The sequence below is a fragment of the Melozone crissalis genome, unplaced genomic scaffold (assembly GCF_028551555.1).
Source record: "Melozone crissalis strain CALT ecotype California unplaced genomic scaffold, PUWL_Pcris_2 ptg000105l_1, whole genome shotgun sequence".
Lineage (NCBI taxonomy): Eukaryota > Metazoa > Chordata > Aves > Passeriformes > Passerellidae > Melozone > Melozone crissalis.
In genome coordinates this window covers 1284085-1296843 of record NW_026535882.1, presented here as the reverse complement: position 1 = coordinate 1296843, position 12759 = coordinate 1284085, and the positions used below count along the sequence as shown (strand labels likewise).

At 53.8% G+C, this 12759-nt stretch overlaps 1 protein-coding gene across 1 annotated transcript; it reads left to right on the top strand.

Annotated features, from left to right (window-relative positions):
- Positions 1-7941: 7941 nt before the first annotated feature.
- On the top strand, positions 7942-10597 carry LOC128947423 (histone H3-like centromeric protein A). Its single transcript, XM_054291680.1, has 4 exons — positions 7942-8017; positions 8503-8594; positions 9770-9847; positions 10463-10597. The coding sequence occupies exons 1-4, from the start codon at positions 7942-7944 to the stop codon at positions 10595-10597; spliced, it is 381 nt and encodes a 126-aa protein (XP_054147655.1).
- Positions 10598-12759: the final 2162 nt, after the last annotated feature.

Genomic DNA, 12759 nt, shown 5'->3' with positions numbered 1-12759 from the left:
AGGTCTGTGGGATTTTTGGGGGAGACTCTAGGAGTGTTGAGGAAAATCTGTGAAAGGTATTGGGGTCCAGGTAGGGCTTTGAGGAGTCTTTAATGGTCCGGGGGTCTGTGGGATGTTTTGGGGGGCCCAGGACAGTATTGGGAGGTCTATGGGGACTAGGAAGTCTATAGGGGCACCTCGGGATTTATTTGGAGCATCAGGGCGGGGAACCCCCAAACCCGTGGGAGTGGGGCTCACCTGTCTTCTTCACCTTCACATGGCCGACATGGCGGCAGGGGGTTCTGGTGTCCCTATGCCCCTGAGGGTGCTGGGGGGGGTTATGGGGGTGTCAGAAGCTCCCCCTAAGCCCCCAAAAATCCCTCATAGGATGCCGATAGAGCCGGGACTGCGGTTCCCGTCAAGCCATGTGGCCCCTGAAGAGTCCCACCAGAGCCGGGACTGTCCCCTAAGTACTGTCCCAGCTGCTAGCCAAGTGCTTCCCTGAACCATGAGTGTGCCCCAGGGCCCTGTAAGTACCCCCAGTTTCCCTCTCCTGACCGCCAAGTGCCTCTCAGGGTCCCGAAGTCCCACCGACCCCTACTTGCCCCCAAAATGCCCCCTGTGTGTCCCCTCGGACTTCCAAATGCTCTCCAACTCCCTCCCCACCCCCTAAGCACCCCTACAGATCCATTAATGATCCCACAAGCACCCCCAGCTGGCCTCCAAGCGCCCCTCGAGTGTCTCCTGGGAATTGGCGTGATGACAACAATGTAGAGAAAGACTCTGACTCTATCGCAGTATCAGCAACACTTCAGCCTTTAATTAAAATTTGAATCAAAACTGCAATTGCTGCTAATATTTTTGGGTACAGCTGGAATTAGGTGGCCTGCACCTAAACCACTCTGGCTCACAAGTTCTAAGAGTGGCAGATCAGGTCTATTATGAAATTAGTTATTTATTGAATAGACAGGAGATAATAGACAAAAGGTCTTGAACAGAGTTACTTACTACATGGTATAAAACAGAAGAACTACTAGTAGATTACATGAAACAGCTCACAACATTAAGGTACCTATATCAAAGCTAGGAAAGAAATAGTACAGATTAGGAGTCAATGTAACTTACCACCAAACTGGCAAGACTGTGCATAGAGTCCTTTCACTCAACCCTCAAGAAAGGAACCACAAAACCAGCATCCCAACTTTGCGGGGAAAGCCCCACACATTTCCAGGGAATGTGCAGAAACTTCTACTTTGTGAAAGTTTGGTGTAGCTTTAATAGATTGTGAAGCAAAGTGTCTGTCAGAAATTCCAGCTTATCTTTCCATAATCTTGCTTCCACAGCAAGATGTTTATTGTCAGCTACAAGTGCTGCTTCCATGGCACCCAAATAACCATGACACAAGTGGCCTTTAGTGATTTACTTCACCAATTAGCAAGCTCTTGAGGCAGGGAACACGTCCTGCTACACTGGCCCCAGCTGGATTTAGTTCCATTCCCCACCACACTCTGGGCTTGGGCATCAGCCAGTTTTTCATCCAGCAAACAGTTGCCCTGTCCAATCCATGAGCAGCCAGGTTCTCCAGTGTCAAAGGCTTTACTGCTGTCTATAAATATCCATCCACGGCCCTTCCCTCATCTCCTGAGTGGGTCATTCTGCCACCGCCTGCAGACCCTTGGCCTGGGCGGGAACAACCTGCGGTACTGGGCAGCCGTGGCATTCCAGGGCCTCCCGCGGCTTTGCCGGCTTTCCCTGGCCCGCAGCCGCTGCTGGAGGTGGGCGTGGCCACACTGCAGCCGGTGCAGGTGACCCTGGGCGTGCTGGAGCTGCTGCCAATGCGCTGCGCTGCCTGAGCCCACACCCGCGGCAGCTGCCGCCTTTCCGCTTCCTGCACGGCCTCTGGGAGCTGAAGCTGCAGGCGCAGCAGCCACAGGGGATGCGTGTGGTCCCACAACGCTTCTTCCAGGGCCTCAGTGCCTTGCGCTCGCTCTGCCTGTCACAGAACTCGCTCTCGGCCATCCCTGCCGATGTCTTCGGTGACCAGGCACAGCTGCAGGGTTGCAGCCTGAATAGCTGCTAGGAAAGCCCAGGATAAAGAAGCAAAAATGGGCTGTGCATGGTATCCACAGATGTTTAATTCAGCCACGCAGTAACATGTTCAGGTCCCAGGCACACACACATGGAGGGTCCAGGTTTCTTTCTCCCCAGGGGCCCGGGGTCACTCTGATCTCCGGGCAGTACAAAGAGAAGGGCCAATCAGGGAATAGGGAGGGAGTGCCTCAGGGGCACGGGGGAAGGAAGGAGCCAATGGGGTCTTATCGGCTTTTTGGGTGAAGCTTCTTGTGTTTCCCCAACCATCGGGATGCCTCTCAGGGTCCTCCACAGTGCAGTACCTGACACTGGCTGGCAGCAGCGGCGGGATGGGCCGCCTGCCTGCCGGCATCTTCAAGATCCTGAGCCAACTGCACAACTTGAACCTGTTGAGTGCAGGATTGCGCAGCCTTGGCCCTGAGGTGTTCGGCAACCTGACACGACTGAAGGAGCTGCGCCTGGCCAAGAATGAGCTGCCTGCATTGGATGTTACTCTGGCCATGGATTTGCTCCTTTAAAATGTTTTACTTTCCACAGGTTGTCTGGGCTGTGTTACACAAGAGGTCATTGTTTCACCTTTTATAATTCAGAGATTATGATGATGCTACTTATTAATCTCCCTTGCAGCACATGTGCAAGGCAGATACTTCGCTCTCCAGACTTTGACTTGTGCATAATTTACCCCTTACTTGCTCATAATTTTCCTTTGCTGGGCTACTCCCAGTGAACATCACCAAATCCCATAAGACCAGTCCTGACTGCACCAAAAGAAAATTAAACTGTGAATGTTATTTTCCTCAAGGATTTTAAGGTTTATAAATCCCCTGTTCTGAAGTGATATGGGGTGTGGCAGGCAAGACCTAAAGGATTTAGAGATAAAGGCAGCCTTTTTCATTTTTTTAAAATGAAAAATAAAATATTTTCACTCAGACATGACAGGCTCTCCCTGCTGCTGCAGGGTTTGGGGAGGGAATGTGGGAACGTCCAGCAGGTCCTGACACCTCATTTTTCCTTAAGTGAAGATTCTGAAATGGCAAAGGAAAAGTATCCGGAAACTTTAGAAGCTGAGAAAAACTACCCAAATACTGGTTGCTGAGGCTCTTGCCTGTATTTTGGGCAGTGAAAGAAGAGCTGGGGTTGGAAGGGCCTCTGGAGATCAATCAAAAAAATATCCTGGTCTGGCACAGTCACCTCACCTCAGAATATTTGGGGTTTGGGAGGTGAAACCTAATTTGTGTCCCTGAAGGGATGGATGGAGTTTTCTCCAGGTTTGAGTTTAAAGGAAACAGAACTATGAGTGTTTGTGAAAAACACGTTCACTCTCTTGTGAAAATTTTAAAAGTTTAATAAAGGACAATAGGAGACAAGGACCATAAAGCAAAGGTTATTACGGCCGGGTGTGTCTTGACACTCAGCCAAGACCACAGTGTCACCTTCAGGGAAACCCCTAAGTACCTTTTCCTTTACATCAGCCCGTTGCATGTTCATAGACTCTTACGTATATCCATAAATTAGTTTACATTTTCCAGGAACTATTTTACATGACCCCTCCTTTGGTCCACCTTTTTCAAGCATGCGTGTTTCCTGGCTGTGGTTTTGACTCCTTCTCCTATTTGTTTGGGCCTTGGTCCATGCTTTCTTCAGATGGTGAGTGCTGATATTTGGCATATCTGTAGCAGGTGTCCTCATCCTGTGTTTATTGGATGTTATTCCATCCAAGCAGGCATTTTAACACAAGTATAGCTATTTCACTACTGTTTCTAAGCTTAATTGATAGTAGAAATACAAACAATATCTTTATAACAATATATCACACATATAAAATCCATTTTAATATTTGCAAAAAGCTAATATTACAATATGTATCTATAACAGTGTTGCACTGCTCTCAGCTGGTTTTTGTTCTCTCAGCCCTGTGGGATGTGGCAGAACAGGTGAGGTTCCTCCCTGCCCACCTCTCCCTCAGCCCACCTGCTGAGTCCTTCTGAAAGGCTGCCAAGGGAGCAACCTACTTCGCTCTCCTCATCCATCCAAGAACTCTTCCATCATGGAAGGCAATTAGATTGGTTCTGTGATGTAATTTTATGGAGTCCAGTGGGGAACCTTCTCCCTGCCTTCCTCCTGGTTTATCTCATGTGCCTCTTCCTGCTTTATTCTCTATTGCTCTGTCCTGCTCCCCGTGCTGTGAGTGTCAGGTGGGGGGCTGGGGAAGTTGGCAGGAGACAAAGACCACTCACCCCAGAAGTGGCTGCCAGAACTCAGGCTAGCTCTTAGAATTCCAGTGCCACGCCAGGAGTGGGGAACTGCCTTGGTATGGGGATTTAGCAGAGGCAGAACCTTTATAGCCACTTGCTCTAAAGTGCCAGACACAAGCCACGACAGGGAGCAGGCAGAAGAGAAAGGAGGAGGCTCTCCATATTGAGGTTCCACAAGGAACAGTTTATTCCTGATGAAAGGAGCAGGACAAAGAGCCCCTAGCTCCATTGTGCCAGGGGTTTTGTACAGATACAAGTCAGGGGGAGGATACAAACAGCTAACCAACAGGGAATCCCCACGGGATGAGTGAGGGGATTATGTGGAGTGTCCCGGGCCAACTGGGGTACAAGGGTGGAGAGCATGGGGAGCATGGGTCGCATGAGCCAATGGGGCTTGGAGGAGTAGGGGAATTCCAAAGGGGTGTTGCAGGACAGGGATTGGCCTGAGGTTTAAGTGGCAGGGGAGGTTCGGGAATTAAGGGCTGGGTTGCCTTGACAGGCAGGGAAAGAGCTGGAACAAGGGGTGGGGAATGGCATGAGGGACAGCTTTGAGAGAGGATAAAATCCAGGGGTAAACCAACTTGGGGAGAACATGGGGGTAAAACAGAACAAACCACTTAACAAGGAATCAATAAAATAAATTCAAACTGCAACAACCCCAATGTTCTTGTGGCAACAGAGAGCTTTTATTTCCCAAGCCCTTGCTTATATAGGGCATTTGAAAAATCCCATTTGGATACTTTCATAGGTCAGAACTCTACTCCCCTTCAGGTCCTGGCCAAGGAAACGCCTGCCGCCTTGGGAGAGATGTGACTGGGCGAGGCCCCCGTCAGTCAAACCAGGGGCTGGTTGGTTTGTCTATCACAAACCAACTAAAATATGGTGACACTGTGCCATCATTCATCCCTGTGCCATATCTCCTCTCTGTATCCCTCTGTCCTGCTCCTTGTGCTATCATTCCTCCCTGTAACTAGCAGAACTTTCTTTCCCCCAATTGTCTGTATGCCATAATCACTTGCGAGTTGCTCCTGCTTTCACAGAATCAGAAAATCAGTTTGGTTGGAAGGGGCCAGCGGATCATCTGGTTCAACCTTCCTGCTCAGGCAGGATCATCCGGGTCACATGGCACAGGATTGTGTCCAGACCTACAGTGCCCTGTAGATCCAGATGAGGTTCAGTGTACACAAACCATGTGATGGAAGTTCCTACTGAGGTGCCATCACCATATACCAACTCATTGGCAGTGATGTCATGGAAAGGAGAACACAGAGTCGATAATTTGGTTACCAAATTCTCACAATATGAAGAAAGTATCTTTTTCCCCCTATGGGCTTGCATCTTGTCTGTGGAAAAGACCTCCAGCAACTGAAAGAAGTGCCCTATGCTCCACTAGCATAGACTGGACTCTATAGGGGGCAAGTGCCCCCTGCTCAAGAGAGAGGGGCACACCACAAGGTAACCTGTGGTTTTACTCGCCTGACCATGGTGAAGACATATGGAAGTGGGATGTAAAACCCACCTCTGCCTTGGCAGCACAGGTATGTGAGTTGAGAGGAAAAATTAACCACCACAGAAAACTCTTCAAGGAAAAATGCCACTCAGTTTCCACTGAGCAAGTCTTCAGGTGGAATTGAAGGGCTGATGTTACTTCTGACCCTCTGGAAGGCACCTCCAGATCATATTTACAAGAAGCAAGCAATAAGTACCATAATCAGAGCTAGAGGGGCCCTAGCTCCAGCCAGGTGTGGAAAAAGGACAGTGGAGTCAGTTGGATTGTGTGGATCCATAGCCTGGCACAGCAGAGCCACAGGAGCACAAGGCTTTAGTTGACACAGGTGCACAATGCACCCTAATGCCATCATTCAGGGGGAGAATCCATCTCTGTTTCTGGGATGACAGGGGGATCCCAACACAGACTATACTGGAAGCTGAAGTGGTCCTGACTGGGCACTAGTGGCAGAAAAATGCCATTGTCGCTGGCCTAGAGGCTTCATGTATCCTTGGCACAGATCACCTCAGAAGAGGTATTTCAAGGACCCAAAAGGACACCATTGGGCTTTGGGAGAGCTGCTGTGGAAACAGAAGAAATTAAGACAGCTGAATCCCTTGCTTGGTCTTTCAGAGGACCCTTCTGCTGTGGGACTGCTGAGGTAGCTGAAGAACAGCAGGTACTGGTGTACAGCACAACAGTGTCCCATTGGCAACATGGCACCGACTGGGACTTCAGCACCCATGGCACGGACAGGAAAACCAGGGCATTGGGAACAGCCAGGGCTTGGGAAAAGCAGGTACTGCCTGACTCACCTGATCTCCTGCTGTGCCCAGGTGACCCCAGTGGGTGTTGGACATGTGTGGATGTGTCTGCCTGCAGCTCAGCAAAGCCTTTGGCACTGCCTCCATCTCCCTGCCTCTCCTGGAGCACCTGCAGCTCACAGCTGGGACAGGTGTCTCTCTCTGGGAACACCTGACTGATGGCCAGGCCAAGGAGGAGTGGGAATGGGGCCACAGCCAGCTGGGGCTGGGCACTGCTGGGTTCCCAGGGCTCAGTGTTGGGGCCGGTCCTATTCAACATCTGGCCTGGGTGGACAACTAGGGGCAACTGGGAGGCTTGATGGGGTCAAATAAGGAGTGTGGTGGCCCACTGGGAAAACTGGAGGTTAACTGGAGGTCTGGAAGGCAATGCCCTCAAGAGACCCCAAAGCCCACCTGGGCCACCATGGGTTCACTAACGAACGCCCCAATCTCCTTCTCCCAATGGATTTCATGGACAGTTGTGATCCTTGACTGACCCCCACTTGGTACTGGGAGGCACAGGGAGCTACTCAGACCATGTTGGGAGACAACTGAAGACACACTGGGAGCAAAGGGAAGATGCTGGAACCATGTTGGGGGTACTGGGACCATAACTGGGGCAACTAGGATCATACAGGAGGGGACAACTGGAACCACGCTGGGTTCATACTGGGAGTGTCTGGAACCACACTGACTGGGGGCAACTGGTATCATACTGGGATTGACTGGGATCATAGTGGGATCATTCTAGTAGTGACAGGAATTCATTGGGACTGTTGGGGGTGTGACAGGGATCATACTGAGTCGTTGTGATCATATTGGACTCACAGTGGGAGTGACTGGAAAGCACTAAAATCATACTGCAGGGGACTGGAATCATACTGGGATCATTCTGGGAGTAAATGGAACCATGCAGATGACCGAGAGCAACGGGAACCACATGAGAGTGACTGGGATCACAGAGGACGATTACACGACGATTACAGAGTCCGTACTGGCACCGCACGGGGACGGTAACTGAGACTACCCGGGCAGCACCGAGGCACGGGGTGCCTGGGGGTGGGGCCATGCAGAGTTCTGCTAATGAGCCCTCGGCGGGCGGAGTCCGGCGCGGCACCGGGCGGTCGCGCGCCCCGATTGGCGCGCGGAGGGAAGTGACGTCACGAGCGGCGCGGCGGGAGATTTGAACGGCACGGCGCGGCGCGGCGGATCCCGGCAGCGGCGTGGGGGCCCCGCACACCTGAGCTCACCCTGACTCTCCCTTCCCCAGCCGCTGGGTCCCCTTCTGAACTCGCCCTGACCCTGCGGTGGACTCGGCAACACCATGCCCCGCCCCAAACCCACCCCCCGACGGCGCGGGCGTTCCCCAGCCCCCCCATCGCCCCCGCGGCGGGCACGCAGTGAGTGAGGGGCGGGGGACTTCCCTTATAGACACCCCTTATGGACCTCCTACATCGAGCCCCCTTTCAGGCCCCCCTCTAGAGCACTCCTATGGACTCCCTCTATTGTTTTCCTCCGCCCCTAGCCTGTGCCCTATATACCCCTATATGCTTCCACCTCCTAGAGTCACCTCACATTCCCTCTCCCCTATAGCCCCTCTACCCCCATACTCCCTGTCCCCTATAACTCCTCTATGTCGGCCATAACTATAGCTCCCTATAGATCCTTTATACCCACAATGTCCCCCCAGACCTTACAGATCCCTTATAACCTCCACAGCCTTCCCCTGTCTCCCTGGCCCCTATAGATCCCCTATAGCCCCCTGTGTTCTGACAGGCCCTATAGATCTATACCCCCCATGTTCCTTCAGATCCCCCCATCTCTGCCCTCCAGGCTAAATATATCCCCTAAAGCCCCCACAGACCCCTATCCGATGCCCCCACAGGGCGCCGCCCAGGGCAGCGGGCATTGCAGGAGATCCGCACGTACCAGAGAAGCACCCGCCTGCTGCTGCGCCCCGGCCCCTTTGCCCGCCTGGTGAGAACCCCCCACATCGCTAAAATCCCCAGACACCCCGATTTCCCCCCCAGAACCTCCCCAGCACCCCCCATGGACTCCCAAACTCCCCTGGGACCACACAGATCATCTCAGATACCCACAAAATCTACTGTGGGACCCCCAAACCCCTCCAGGACCCCCCCAATTTCACCCCAGAACCTCCAGCATTGTCTGGGATCTTCCAAACCACTCTGGATCCCCTCTCTTGAGATCCCCAAATCCGTCTCAGGACACCCCAGATCAACCCTCTCGACCCTGCAACTTCCCCCAGAGCCTTCAAATCCACCCTGGGACCCTTCAGCTCCCCATTGGACTCTCCCAAATACCCACTGAAACCCTTCAAACAATCCTGAGGACCCCTTCAAATCCAACCCCAAATCCACCCTGGGACCCCTGAAATCCAACCTGGAACCCTCCAACCTCCCCCTGGACCCCATCCCAAAAACCCACTGCGATTTTCCAACCCCCTACAGACCCACCAAGTTACCCCCCAGAACCCCAAATCACCCCCTGGGACTCTTCATGACCATCCCTTTCCCCCAGGGCCCCCCCCTCAACCCTGTTCCATCCCTCCCCATGTCCTTGTCCTCTCCATCCTTGTGACATGGTGAGCCTGTCCTCCCCCAACATCCTTGCATATCCTCCAATGTCATTCTGTGGTTCCAGACATCCTTGTGTCCTGCCACCTTCAGAGGCTGCATGGATTGAGAGTTCCCTGTGCCCCTCCTGCTGTGCTGGCACTGTCCCCCCGTCCCATCGGGGTGTCCCCATGTTCCCATGGCCGAGGGTGTTCCCAAGATGTTCCCAGAGTGGTGCTTCCCCCCTGCCTCCCACCTGGCAGACCCCAGGGTGTCCCCGTGGTGATGTTCCCATGTCCCCACTCCCCAGTGTATTCCCAGGTGCTCCTGTCCCCAGTGTTCCTCTCCCTGGGGTATCCCCAAAGTGTCTCCAGGGTGATAACAAGGGTGTCCCCAGGTCCCTGGGATGTCCCCAGGGCAGTGTCTCCACGTCTCCAGGGTGTCACCATGGTGGTGGCCCCAGCCCGGGATGTCCCCAATGCCCCCATATCCCCTCCACGTTGTCCCGATGTCCCCGCACTCCCTGTGACCCTGCTGCCCCCATGTGCCCCCCTCGCTGTGCCCTCTCTGCCACAGGTGCGGGAGCTCTGCCTCCTCTTCACCCGCGGCGTCGATTACCGCTGGCAGAGCATGGCCCTGCTGGCACTGCAGGAGGTGCAACTCGGGGGGCCCAGGCGTGATGGAGGGAGGTCACAGAGGGCTGGAGGGGCCCTATGGGTCCTGCAGGGGTATCCAGGGACTTAGGGGTGTGGGGAAGGGGCTGAGGGGGATCTCATGGGTACTGAGAAGGTTTCCATGGGGGCTGGGGGGCTGTGGATGCTGCAGGGGGAATCTCTGGGTCCTGGGGGTGTCTCTGGGGGCTGGGGAGGTCCAAGAAGGTCTCTTTGGATGCTTGGATGAGGCTGAGAGGTTTGTTGGGTGTATGTGATGGGAGCCGAGGGGGAGTCTAGGAGGGTCTCCATTGGCTGGGGGTAGGGTCTATGGGTTCTGGGACAGGGTTCTATGGATGTTGAGAGGGTCTCTGGGTGCTGGGTGGGGCGGGGTCCCTTATTCCCAGGGTCTGTCGGGGATTGAGGATGGGTCTTTGGGTCTTGATCCCTCCCTAACACATTTGCAAGCACAAGGTGCTTCAGTCACCCATGGGTGGGTTTGGAGGGACCCTGCCCCCTGGGTGTGTGTTTGGGGGGAGTCTCTGACCCCGGGGGAAGGTGTGGGGGTTGGGGCATGCTGGGGAGCTTTGGGGACCCTCCCTCAGGTTTTGGTTCACAGGCAGCAGAGGCCTTCATGGTGAGGCTGTTGGAAGACGCATACCTGTGCTCGCTGCACGCCCGCCGAGTCACCCTGTTCCCCAAGGATCTGCAGCTGGCCCGGCGCCTGCGAGGGCCCGAAGCGGGGGGCATCTGAATGAGGACCCCCTGGGGAGTCTCTCCTGATAATTTCACACCCATAATCTTACTGGGACCTCCTATGGGACCATCATGCTGAGACCCCCCCCCACCCATAGGGTCCCCCAAGCCCCCCCTCGTGGACCCACCCCATAGACTTCCCCACCTCAGGATCCCCAACAACCCCTTCAGGGACCCATCTCCGGGTGGAGGTCCCCTTCCTTAGTCCAGCACCTCTCAGATTATTGAGGACCACTGCCCATGATCCCCCTGGAACCCCCATCACCAGCATGCCAGTCCCAGGGAAGCCTACTCAGGACCTCCACCCTGCTGGAGACCCTCCCAGTTCTGCTGTACCCCAATAAATGTTTGTGACCCCTAGGTGCTGTTGCTGGGGAGTTTGGAAGGGATTTGGAGGTAAGGCACCACAGGGGGTAACTCTGGAGGGCAGGAGAACCCACAGGGAGAGGTCCTCTGAGCATTTTAGGTGAGGGCACCTGGAATGGGGGCCAGGAAGGTCTTGGGGCCCAAGGGGTTCCACGTATAGTGGTGGTGGGGGGTCGTCTAAGGGGTTGGTGCTTAAGGGATTTGCTTTTTGAGCGGAGGTCAAGGCTTTAGGGGCGGCGCTTAGAGGTGGCTTGAACGTGGGTAGGGATTCCTGTGGGGGGCGGGGCTTAGTACCCCGCGGGGGTGGGGCTCTGGAGGTCTCCCGTCCATGGGCGGAGCTTCAACGGGGTCCCCGCTATGGGGCGGGGCTTGGGGAGGGCCACACTTGGGGGGCGGGGCCACGAGGGTTCTGGACGGTCCCCGGCTGCTTTTCCCGCTGCTGCCGCTCGGGGCGCTGCTGAGCGGGGAGGGGCGGGACCTGCAGGGGCGCTGCACCGGCAGCGCCTGTGCCCGCGCCTGAGGGCACGAGAGGGACCCCAGAACGGACCCGCCCAACCCTGCCCTGGGACCCCAACCCCCCCTTCCTCATGCCTTGGAGACCCCTCCCGAGCCTCAGAACCCAAAACCTACCCTGGGACCCCAAGTCCCCTTAAAACTGCCCATCGCTGCCATCCTTGGGGTACCCTTTGAGCCCCCCAAACCTCAGGGACCCCAAATATCCCCCCTAAAATCCCAGCCTAGCCCCCACCCACCTGGTTTGGGATACCTCCAGTTTTGGGGTCTCCTCAACCCTCTTTTTTTCCCTAGACAGTCTGGTGCTTTTTTTCCCTAGACAGTTTGGTGGGGAATATTTTTGTTACTGAACTTTCAAAGAAAGGTAACAATGCAAATTGTGGACAGGACAGAAAATTGCTTTGACATCTCTAAGGACCCTATAAGCAGCAGTACATCTGATAATGAAGAAATCACATTACAACCCCAAATTAATGATGAAACCTTCTATGACAGTCAGGGTCTGCACACTGTTACTAAAACAGTGTGGTACGCAGCAGCCAAGCAAAGTTCCAGGAAAAGTATAGCACACTTACATAGTAATCGGAAACTGGATATGTTTGGAGAGTGCCTCTGGAAGAGGGTAATTAAATAATTTGTCTGAGGTGGAGGCCCAAGGCTTCTGGAGGCCAGAAGTGTTTTTAATGGTGAGTGACTAGAGAAAACTGTGTTTTTTAACTCGGAATGCCGCCTATTGAGCAGGAGGTTGCATCCATTAGAGAGGAGTGATTTGCTTAGGATTGAGACCCCAACCATAGATCATGGAACAGAGAGTGTACAGAAGGCAGTGTTTTTGCAACTGATGAATGACAGATGTTCCAGGACAGCCCTCACCCACATCACTGGTTAACCAAGTATGTGGCTGCCATGGTTAGAGTTTTGCTGAACGTGATAAAACACTGCGGCAGAATTTCAGGATCACTTGAAGCAAGTGTTAACCCCACAGAGAGAAAGACAAGGGAAAAGACCCTTATCGTGGGGAAAGAGATCTTCAGGGCTAATTAGCTATGGCAGAAGGATTAGTTTCACTTAACAATTAGTAAACAGAACAGGAGTAGAACAATTAGTAAACAATCAGGAGATTGGAATTGCACCAAGGAAGCAGACTGCCCAAAAGGGGGCAGCAGGGTCCCAGTGCATGATGGAATGCAGTTTGAGTGAAAGGCTTGCAGAAAGGAATTTCTCAGGAAGTGATAAATTATCCACTGCTGTTCTGGAGAATGTAGTACTTGGGGAAAAGGA

Bases quoted from the DNA above. Each gene is read 5' to 3' on its own strand.
- LOC128947423 (XM_054291680.1), top strand. From the start codon at position 7,942: ATGCCCCGCCCCAAACCCACCCCCCGACGGCGCGGGCGTTCCCCAGCC. The intron at 8,018-8,502 runs GTGAGTGAGGGG...ATGCCCCCACAG, and splicing joins GCCCCCGCGGCGGGCACGCA to GGCGCCGCCCAGGGCAGCGG. The intron at 8,595-9,769 runs GTGAGAACCCCC...TCTCTGCCACAG, and splicing joins CCGGCCCCTTTGCCCGCCTG to GTGCGGGAGCTCTGCCTCCT.